Source organism: Poecilia reticulata, linkage group LG2, assembly GCF_000633615.1.
Source record: "Poecilia reticulata strain Guanapo linkage group LG2, Guppy_female_1.0+MT, whole genome shotgun sequence".
Classification (NCBI taxonomy): Eukaryota; Metazoa; Chordata; class Actinopteri; order Cyprinodontiformes; family Poeciliidae; genus Poecilia; species Poecilia reticulata.
Genome location: NC_024332.1, coordinates 43902284 through 43913991, shown reverse-complemented (window position 1 = coordinate 43913991; position 11708 = coordinate 43902284). Strand labels below are relative to the sequence as shown.

Genomic DNA, 11708 nt, shown 5'->3' with positions numbered 1-11708 from the left:
AGTTTTACTGGTAGTTTTACTGGAGTTTTACTGGTAGTTTTACTGGTACTTTTACTGGAGTTTTACTGGTAGTTTTACTGGTAGTTTTACTGGTAGCTTTACTGGAGTTCCCACCTCTGCTTAAATCTATTTTCTACTGTATCTTTTAGCTACAATCGTTTTAATATCACTGGTTTGAACCTCCAGCTGCTCTGCCAAGTCATCGTTTCATGCACCGCTGCGTTTGTAGGTCTTGGCAAAGTTTAACACGGGTCAGTTATACAAGAACAACCAGAGTTTCTGTTCCACCTCTTTAATTTCTGGGTGAGTTTTGGGCTCTTTTTAACTTCTGCTAACACATGAAAAGCGAGTTGCAGGTTCGTGGGAGAGCACATAAAAACGTCTTTCTCCATCTCTCGGTTTTTCTCCCACCTGTTCCCCACATTCCTCCCAGCGACTGACCCGTGTCCTCCAATCAGACGGGCTTTACGCTCCCTGTTACCGGCAGGTTTTCAAGTCCTGAGGGCAGCAAAAAAAAAAACAAGAATATTCAGCTTAAGTGTGGATTTGACCCCAGGAGGAGTACAAATGAAAATGTGCTGCTGAACTGAGATTTTTCTCCTAGATTAGGATTAATCAGCAGAGGTTGGGGAATCTTGCAGGAACTTGTTTTAAGCCTCAGGGAACTTTTATTTCCAAAGTGCTCAAGCTGTTTATAGAAACTTTAAAATTTATGCCTGTGCCTTAAATAAAGTCAAACAAGTTTCTGAATTAGCAGAATAGTGTGAATGTAGGATCAGATAGATGACAGTAACTGACAGGAATAATCTCTCATTTAAAGGTTTTTCCCTAATCTTTCTCTGATTTGTCTGCGTTTGTTATTTTACAACAATTTGCAAAATTAGATTTGATTCTTTTGATTTGCGTAAGAAATGCAAAAAATGCTGAACATCTGGTGAATTTCTTAAAAATAAAAGTTTATCTGCTCCCTTGAAACTAGACAATTGTTTTGGTTTTAATTCAGAAATTAAACTTTATCCAGCTGATTTAACAAGAAACAAATCGTGTAAACATCGTTTTTTTAAACTTTTGATTGCTCATTAATTTTCAGTTGTGAGTTCTTATAACTTAATACTTTAATTTAAGCCAAATAATTATTTCACATCATTCAAGAAAACTGTTCGAATTGCTTATTTTAATTGCAAGAATTTAAATTCTTGATTCAACTTGCGTAAATGCATTTCATTAAACATCACATTGAGTTCAGAAATATTTAACTTAAGCAATTTAATAAAACATTTTTATTTATTTTGAACAGACAAAAAGTAAAAACAAAAAAAATAAAGCAAATATTTTTGCAAATTAACGGTTACCTTACAAAGAATAAAAACACAGGAGGGACACAAAAACAAGCCGCTAAGCATCCTGGGAAATAATTCCCACTCCCGCCTTTTTCTTTCTGTTTTTTTTTAGTACAAAGTTAAAAACCCTCATTTGTTCTCTTGGAGTTTTTAACACAACTTACTACTGAAACTTTAAGTTCAAAATCTAAAACCTGCAAGATTTCTTTAGACAGAAGTTAAAAGATGCGACTCAAATGTTTTACAGTGTAAGTCCGACTCGCCAGGAATTTCATTGAGAAAAACACAAAACAGAAGAAATCAATCAATCAATCAATCAATCAAATTTTATTTGTATAGCACATTTCAGCAGCAAGGCATTTCTAAGTGCTTCACATAATTAAAATAAAAACAGCATGTGACATTAAATAAACGGTGAGAAAGAGAGAGATTTAAATGTCGTTTAACTGGGATTCTAACCCTCTGGGACTTTAGTCAAAAACACAGTTTGACAAGGACTGCAACCTCTAGGTTTTTAGTTGAAACTCCGTCAACTGGGACTCTAAACCCCGTAGAACTTTAGTTAAACGTCGTTTAACTGGGATTCTAACCCTCAGGGACTTTAGTCAAAAACACCGTTTGACAAGGACTCCAACCTCTAGGTTTTTAGTTGAAACTCCGTCAACTGGGACTCTAAACCCCGTAGAACTTTAGTTAAACGTCGTTTAACTGGGATTCTAACCCTCTGGGACTTTAGTCAAAAACACAGTTTGACAAGGACTGCAACCTCTAGGTTTTTAGTTGAAACTCCGTCAACTGGGACTCTAAACCCCGTAGAACGTTAGTTAAACGTCGTTTAACTGGGATTCTAACCCTCAGGGACTTTAGTCAAAAACACCGTTTGACAAGGACTCCAACCTCTAGGTTTTTAGTTGAACGCCGTAGAACTTTAGTTAAACGTCGTTTAACTGGGATTCTAACCCTCAGGGACTTTAGTCAAAAACACCGTTTGACAAGGACTCCAACCTCTAGGTTTTTAGTTGAACGCAGTAGAACTTTAGTTAAACGTTGTTTAACTGGGATGTTTTCCGGGGGGCTTTACATCATTAAAACGTCGAAAAGAAAGAAAAAGAAATTAAAACATTGAAGACATAAAAACATGGAAGACATCAAAACCCGCACTCTAACCCTAATTTAGCCATAAGCAACTCTAACCAGGTGGGTTTTAAGTTGAGATTTAAAGGCTCTCRGTGTTTCAGCTGTTTTACAGTTTTCTRGAAGTTTGTTCCARATCTGTGKTGCATAGAAACTGAWTGCTGCTTCTCCTCGTCTGGTTCTGGTTCTGGGGATGCAGAGCAGAACCAGAACCAGAAGATCTGAGGGGTCTAGACGGTTGGGGCAGCAATAACAGATCTTTAATGTATTGTGGTGCTAAACCGTTCAGTGATTTATAAACTAACATCAGTATTTTAAAGTCTATTTTAAAGTCTGTTCTTTAAAATACTGATGACTGATGAAAATGACTTTTATCCTGACTGACCTGCAGTGACGTCATGTTTTTACTCCAGTTTCTTCAGGTTCAAACTTGTCATCTCTAAAAATCCCGCCAGGCTAATCGCTACGATAGCTCATGGATTAGTAAATAATCAGGAGGATTATGGAGGAAAATAGATGAACTGTTTGAAGTAAAGGCTTTGACTAAGTGCATAAAATGGTTTTCTACATTTAGTCTTGAAAATAAGACATTAATGGTTCATTGTTGAAGGTAATTTTCTTTGGTGCAGCTCAGAAATGAATAGAACAGGTGGATTCATCTCTGAAGCTCGAATTAAAGTCTCTACTTTGACAACAGCTGTGAAAACATATTTTTCCAACATACAAAATGATCATTTTGCCTTTGCTGATGCTTGAAGAACATATTATGTACTTCCTTTTCATTTTGTATCCATAAAATAAACTTTTCATGATTTGAAATCCTCCAGAGGATTTTATGTTTTAACTAGACCCTTCAGGAAGTTGTGATTAAGAAAACGTGAATGATGCCAAGTTTTATATCCACCTTGGCTCCTCTAAGGACTAACTTCCTAATGACCCTCCATGTCGGCCATCTTAGGGGCAGTACTGTGACATCTGCAGCCAGCAGGACAGCGACCGAGCGCATCCCATCACCAACGCCATCGATGGGACGGAGAGATGGTGGCAGAGCCCCCCTCTGTCCCGCAGCACCGAATACAACGAGGTCAACGTTACGCTGGATCTGGGACAGGTAGGATTCACAAAAAACCCCTAAAAATACGAGAATTTTAAACCCTGGCCTTCATCAGGACATCCCTGTCCTTAAATGTCCTCTGTTTTTCTTTACTTTTGATGTCTTTCTTCGGGTCTGGCCTGGTTTCTCAGTTTAACCCTGTTGGCCTGATGTAGCGTCACAGCGTTGACCTTTTTCTGCTCCCTAAGTCTTAAATATATAAAAGAAAAGGGATGCAATGCTTTTCTACTAATTCTAAACACTACTACAACTAGATAAGGTCAGAGAAAAGTTTTAATTAAGAAAAAATTAGTGAGGGAAAGGGAAGTAGGTCAGAGATATACTAGCTTATTTTTAAAAGGTTTTATGGGCTCTAGTGGCCTTTATTTGATAGTTAGTTGACAGGAAAGTGAGAAATGAGAGGAGGAGAAAACATGCGGCAAAGGTCGCCAGGCCGGGAATCAAACCTGCGACGGCCACATCAAGGACTGAGGCCTCCATGTGTGGACTGTGCTTAACCCCTGCGCCACCACAGCACACCCAGAGATATGCTAGCTTGACTTTGACAACCGTAACATGTCAGCTAAAAAAAATGAATTTGGCGTCAGAAACACCGACTCTGACAGGTCATCAGTAGAGCAGCTTGTTAAAAATTATCTAATCAACCACCCCTGTGTTAGCTTAGCTAATAGCAGCTGTAGCTAATCAGCTACAGTGATCGCTTAGTAAAAACAAAATAAACATCAAGCCTATAAAAGGTAAAACCATARCAGAATGCTCTGTTCTTTGCGTGGGAAATGTTTCAGTGGTTTTTTTTATGTTAAATCCAGAAACATTAGTGGTGTTTTTGTCCGTTGCTATGGCAGCGGGTCTGTGTGTAGCATAGCCGACTCAGAATGAGAAAAAAGAAGATTACAAGTGGTCTGGAGTTATTTTCAAACGGTTTTTCTGCGTTATTTTTCCCTTTGCTGTGGCACTCTGCACTGAGTTAATTATGCCTTCATATTTCATTTAGTTAATGGAGTTGTTCTATCTCGGCGGCGCCTCTGTGGACGGCATGTGAAAGAAAAGCCTTTTTGTCCCCCAGCATGTAAACAACAACATGAAAGGGCTCCTTATCTAAACAGATAAACTTGAGCTGTTCAGATCAGTTACAACTATGATTTTTAAGTAAGCGACCGTTGGAAAACATGAAGAATGAGAAAGCACAACGTCCTTGTAAACCATTGCAAAATATTCAACAAGAAAACAAGTTTTTAACACTTTAAATTTTTGTCCAATATTTATGGCTGCAGCAAAATGTTGTGCGCATCTCTTGAATATATTGTAGAGCTGAAACAATTAGAGGTTTAGCGCGCTAGCGTTAGCTTGTGCTAAATAGGCTAACATATTGGTGTTGCGCTTTAGCGTTGGCAGAACTAAAGTTTATGATCCATGTTTTAGCGTTAGCAGAACTAAAGCGTATGATTAGTGCTTTAGCAGAACTAAAGCTTATGATTAGTGCTTTAGCAGAACTAAAGTTTATAATTAGTGCTTTAGCAGAACTAAAGTTTACGATTAGTGCTTTAGCAGAACTAAAGTTTAYGATTAGTGCTTTAGCAGAACTAAAGTTTATGATTAGTGCTTTAGCAGAACTAAAGTTTATGATTAGTGCTTTAGCAGAACTAAAGYTTATGATTAGTGCTTTAGCAGAACTAAAGYTTATRATTAGTGCTTTAGCAGAACTAAAGTTTAYRATTAGTGCTTTAGCAGAACTAAAGTTTAYGATTAGTGCTTTAGCAGAACTAAAGTTTATGATTAGTGCTTTAGCAGAACTAAAGTTTATGATTAGTGCTTTAGCAGAACTAAAGTTTATGATTAGTGCTTTAGCAGAACTAAAGTTTACAATTAGTGCTTTAGCAGAACTAAAGCTTATGATTAGTGCTTTAGCATTAGCAGAACTAAAGTTTATGATTAGTGCTTTAGAGTAAGCAGATGTAACTTTTTAATTAGTGTAGCGCACAACTTACAGATCACCTTGTTATTGCTTAGCAGCTTATCTGCATATAAATCAAAAATATTTCTGTGTTTGAACAGTTTTATTACTTACCAAGGACGGATTTCAGCTTATCTTCCTGATGCCTCTCCCAGCTCATCGGTGCTGCAACTCGGCTGAATGAAATGAGTCAGAGAAATACGCTCCCACACTTTCGTAGCATGTATTTTCACAGTTTAGCGCTCATCCGGTACTCCTCTCTAACCTTCTTTTTCTTTTTTGGAGTCTCTTGAACCTCTTGATGCTGCTGAATGCAGCTCTTTGGTTCTCGTGCTCGAGTGCCTTCCACATGTGTGTAAATCTGTGATCTTGTGTCTGCAGTAAGTGTGATTTGTGTGATTGTTTCACAGTGCTGTGCACAGACATGTTTGAAAGATTTTGGGAATGAATAGCGCTGATATTTCCAGAGAACTTTGAACCTAATGAGGCTGTTTTTTTTTTTCCCAGAGGGACCTGAATTGAGCTCGTCTCATTATTCAATGAATGGCTGCTTCAAACTGAAAGGAGAAACTTAAACTGGTATCATTTGGGTTTCTGCTCTGTCTGGTCAAACAAATAATAATTAAACATGAATCAATCAAGCTGGGAATGTTTTGGTAGTGAACTATGAACACGAATAGATTCAGTTTTATTCTGTTTGAACCTGAGAGGTTCACCATAATTTGTTACACCTTCTTGCTACTTGAGTAAAATTTTTTGGATTCTCTACCCTCCTCTGGTGAACCCACTCCAAAATCAGGAAATGGACTAGAGCGCAAGGCATTCTGGGTAAAACCAAAACAAACATGTTAGCCTAGCGCTAGCTGGAGAAATTAATCGTGGTCTTTCAGAAAAGACAAAAGAGAAATCATTAAATCTGACACCACTCCATTTTTGTTTATGTTTCGTGAAGAAGGAAGTTGCGCTCAGTGTTGTCAGAGGTTTTTGAGTTGTTTCCTTCAGTTGTCCTTGTTGCAGCGCCCCCTCAGGCCAGGAGGGGAACTGGAATTGTTGCAATTTTGGTCCCAAATTAAACCCAATCTACCGGACTATCAGGTGTGAAAACACTCTCAGGCATGTTTTTGGTCATTGCTAAGTAAAGTTTTTAAACCTTAGAAATGTGAGCTCTTCTAAGCCGGCTTGTTGCGGCCGATTGAAATGTTTGTACATCAGAACGGAGCGCTACCCTGCAAGAGCAGCTTAGCTGAGACAACAGGCACAGTGGGGGGGAGCCTCTGCAGTCACCCGGTTACGGTTTTATCCTGAAAGAATGTAGGTGGGTAAAGGCCGGGGTTGGAGTTTGAGTCAGTGACACGGTGCTGACGACCCGCCTCCAACTAAATGAAAGAGAAAGAGGGAGAGATAGGAATTTAAGTCAACGTGTCCCAACCTGCAGACAGGACGGTTTGCCCCCCGACCGACTCCCCTGGTCTCAGCCTCTCTGCAGTCAGATTCACAGATGGAGCTGTGGAAATGTCAAATTCAACAGATTTCCTCTGCTGCTTTTTAGTTACGTTTCCACAGGATTCTCATGTGTGTCTTTATCTGATGAAGTTTAGATGAAAACGTGAAAGTCCAGCAACTAAGTCAAGCAGAAATGTTCATTTTTTTAGCTGCAGATGCATGTCTTTTCACGTTGTTGCATCTTAGACAATAAAAAGTTAATTTTTCTTATTTAGAAAGGACATATTTGTTTATTTACATGTTTTTGCCCCTTTCTGATCATTTGTAAATAAAAAGTTGGGTGGTTAAATAAAACAATTGCAGCTAATTGATAATACCGATTACTAAGAATAATTGTCAGTTGCAGCTTCACTTTATTTAATTCCTTTTTAAGGTTTGCTGTCTTACGTTCATTGTCCTGCAGTTTGATGTGGAATGTGGGAGGAGGATTTGAGAAGAGCGAAATGACTCATTTATTCCTCATTTAAGCGAGAATCAGATTGTTTTCATCGCATGCCCAGGTGTGATTGCTTCATTCCACAGGCGTGTGGTAGTGGAAGAAGTGTTGTCACAGGAAAAGGGGGAGGAGAGGAACGGAGGGAACCAAAATCTACCTGGAGGAGGAGAGGTGAAGCAAAAAGTGAGCGAAGCAACCAGGAAGGGGAGGAGAGGAAGGAGGGATGAAACATGGAGGGGAAACAGACTTGAGGCAGAAAGAACAGGGGATGCTTGTCTGTTTCAGAACACTATAATTAGAGCGCAGTGTGTGTGTGTGTGTGTGTGTGTGTGTGTGTGTGTGTGTGTGTGTGTGTGTGTGTGTGTGTGTGTGTGTGTGTGTGTGTGTGTGTGTGTGTAAAAACAACCTGGTTTCTTGTAATCCGATCTGTCAGCAGTTTTCAGCCTGAAGCCCTCATCGCTGCGTTTTCCTATCGGTTTTATTTATCTACTTCATGACTTTCATATTTTTCAGTTTTAGCCATATTACAGATTAAATCCATTTTTATTGTATTCTTAAACACTTAAAGTTGTTTTCTAATTGTTTGCGGTATTTTTATCAACTGAATATTTTTGATTGGCCTCCAAACAAACCTGGATGTTCTGGTGAGATTTGGGAGCATTGCTTTCTGCCAGCGGTTTTATTTAGAGGTTTCATTGTAAAGGGGAATACTGCAAGTGCAGTCTACACTTATTGTTCTTACTTGTAAAATTAATTCAATTTAAAATTATGCAATATTATGCATTGGTTTAAACTTTAAAATCCCCATAAAATGTACCTGTATTGTTGGAAAATGTGAAATAGTTTATGGGGTTGGAACACTTTTGCAAGTTTTCTTGTTGTTTTTGTCCGACCCACATTGCAGTGCTAATATAACTTCATTGTTTGCTATAAAGGATAATTTTCATTCATCCCTGACTGAATTCATCCTGCTCCTGATTGTGTTTTATTGTGTAACTGATCCTTTAATTGGCACGGTGCAGCTCTGAGCCTCAGGGAGGAGGATAGCATGAAGCTTCCAGATCTGGGAAATCCCAGAGGTTCTTTTTACATCTTACCTGCAGCTTAAAGCTTGAGCTTTCTAAAGATTCAACTTTAATATCAAGGGATGACTGATGGCTCAGCTAAACAGGTTTCTAGGGTTTTCTTTACCTCCATGATATTGTCACAATGATAAATATCCTACCTGAGAGCGAAGCAAGAAACCATGGATTTGTTACTTTAACACTCGAATATTTTAATTCTTTGCTAAGAGGAAGTGAATAAATAATCCATGGGTCCAATATTCTGCAGAAAGAGTTTAAAGAATTTTTTGTTTTTGAGATTTTAGAGCAAAACTGAAACATTTCTTACATCTTCATCTCACTTTTTCACACTGCACTGAGAAACAGTCCAAACCCTTTGAGCAACCTGTTCCCCTCCTGGCCTGTGGGGGCGCTGCACCAAAAACCACTGAAGAAAACAACACTAAACACTGAATAAGTCACGGAACACAACTTCCTTCTTCTCAAAATGGAAACAAAATGGTTCTAGTTGAGACCAAAACACCAGACAGAAGCAGACGTTTCTGAACCAGAATAATCTCTGCTCCATTTTCACCAGCATTCAGACGAATCCTGTAACAAATGACGACAAAGTGATGCTAAAACTGAAACTCTGCTGTTTTGTTTTGCCTCTGACCCGTCGCTCTGTTAGAGCGTGAGACTTCAAAATGCTCATTGAACGATCTCACGTCAGTTTTTTTTTATCTACGTTCTTAATATATTCAATCTTCTGATCTTTTTCTTCCTTCTCATGTCAGTCGTAACTGTCAGGGCACAAAGACTCTTCTGTGCGCAGCCTGAGAGGGAACGGATCGGGATAAAAGCTGATCACCATGAAGCACATTTCTCTTCATTCCCAATTCTCGCTGCATACAACTGGAGCTCATTTTTGGGCTTCTTCTGGCCTTTTTTTGGCTGGTTTTCAGAACGCTGGGGGCCAAATCAGATCCAGCCTTTCTTCTAAAACTAGTTAATGTGTTCCTGGAAAAGCACTTAACTCATTAAAACATAAGCTATGGGTTATAAAACGCCAGATGGAGCAAACCTTTGAAAAAATCACACCACTGATTCTCAACTCTGAACCCTGACGGGACTGAAAAACCCTAAACTAGATAAACACGGCAAAAAAACAAAAATCTTACCAAGTAGTTTTGATCTGATTTCTAGTGCAAATGCCTTCGTTTCGTCCTATTTCAAGCGTACTGACTTAAAAGTAACTTTTAATGAGAAATAGGGGCTAATTTTAAGTCAATAATCCCTTAATATTGATGAAAAAGTACTTGTTTCTTACTTGTGCTTAGTTGATGCTACTTACTTGATGTACACAATCAAGTAACTGTTTTTAAAATTCTGTATGTATCAAATGTGACTTTAGAGTAATTGACCTCCTAATTTGGCGCCTCTGTCTCTTTAAAAAGGCCTCCTCTTTCTGATGCTCCGCCTCCAGGAAGTCATCCCATCATGGCTGCTCTGTTAACCCTTTAACAACTTTTTTACCATCGTTTTACTGGGAAGTAGTTCCTATAAAGAGCTCAACAGTTCCACCAGGTGTTTGCTAATTGCTGCTGGCTAGTCTGAAGGAGTTCAAAGGTGTTTTGGACAGCCGAATGGTTGCCATGGAGATTAAATAATTTCTCAAACGTGCATGAAATAATCAAAGCAACACTCCATGTTTGTTTTTGATGAGGGAATAACTCTATAACATGACTTAAAGCTGAAAAAAGTAAATTTTTCTGAGTACCGGCCCTTTAAAAGTGTCCATTAATCTCCATCAGAGCATTTGAGCTCATCCGTTTCTGCTCCTGTGACTTCATCCCTCAAAACAAGAGCAGCCAGAAGGAGGAAAAGTTTCCAACACGCCGGTTGCAGGTGGACAGGTTGAGACGCCTCCCTCCACCAGGCAGCGTGACCCCTGACCCCTGACCCTCCATTCAGCTCGCTGCCTTTGTCCTGCCGTGTTTGCCCGCCCTCACCAGCGCTCCCAGCCTCTCCCAGTGACTTAGCATCCAGAATGCTTCTCAATGGGCCCTTTATGGCTCCATTGTGCCGCCGAGTGTGTTTGACTCATTCACAAAGTCTGCAGAGAACAAACATGGAAGAAAGTTGTGAATGGGAAGTGAAGTGTTTGGGATACTCTGCAGTCATAACGAGAGAGGAAATTAATTAAAAATCAGATTAGATCAGTTCACCAGAATGCTCAACTCTTTATTTGTTCTCCCTAAATTGGATTTCCTCTCCTTTGTTGCTGAAGGAGAAACAGAAGAGGAAGAGTTTCTTCTTCTTCTTCTTTCTTCTTCTTCTTTCTTCTTCTTCTTGTTCTTCTACTTTTTCTTCTTTTTCTTCATCTTCTTTTTCTTCTTCAGGTTTCCATGAACTAGGCAGCAGGACTTTGGTTCTGCTGTGATGACCAAACTGAGAAAAAAGAGAAAAACAATAAGTCATGGAAATGATTGAGCTGCTTTTAATTTATCATGAGATTAAATGATTTATTGTTTATTACTTATATCACTTGAAAATGGTCTCAAAGTAAAGTAATATTATCGTTTATCGCGATAACTACAGCAGCCTGTCAGTTATCACGACAGGTGACAATTATAACTGTTTTCCTTAACAAACTGAATTATTTCAGGTCAGAAGGTTTTGATGAATCTAAACGATTATCAAGCTGCAGACAGAACAACATGTCTGGTTCTGTGCCCTTCCTTAAGGACACAGAACTTTACTTCCTGCTTGGACCGGACCAGAACCAGAATAGCCTGCCGTTGCTGTCTGGCAGCTCGCGCACAATGAGTTCATTTTGATAGGAGAACTGAGTCAGAACTGTTTGCTCTGAGCGCGAAGGCCGACTGAATTTTTTACACTTATTTTTAGTTCTTCCTTTTAATGAGTCGGGTTTATTTGGATTCCTGTCCTCAGAAATGGTCCAGTTAAGATTAGAGGGAAAGTAACAAAATGTACAAAAGTAAAATGTTTATGACTTATTATTATTCAGATTTTTGGTCTCCATGGTGACTCCATTGAGTCAGTACTCAAATAAATCCATCCATCCATCCATCCATCCATCCATCCATCCATCCATCCATCCATCCATCCATCCATCCATCCATCCGTTTGTCTCTCCATCCATCCATCCATCCATCCATCC

At 39.1% G+C, this 11708-nt stretch overlaps 1 protein-coding gene across 1 annotated transcript in view; it reads left to right on the top strand.

Moving 5' to 3' along the window:
* lama5 (laminin, alpha 5) overlaps positions 1 to 11708 on the top strand; it is a gene marked incomplete at its 3' end in the record, with an annotated part of 95597 nt that overhangs the window by 2849 nt on the left and 81040 nt on the right. Inside the window, exon 2 of the mRNA XM_017309445.1 lies at positions 3433 to 3585. Within this exon, the coding sequence (XP_017164934.1) occupies positions 3433 to 3585 (153 nt within the window). The remainder of the gene's footprint in view (positions 1 to 3432; positions 3586 to 11708) is intronic.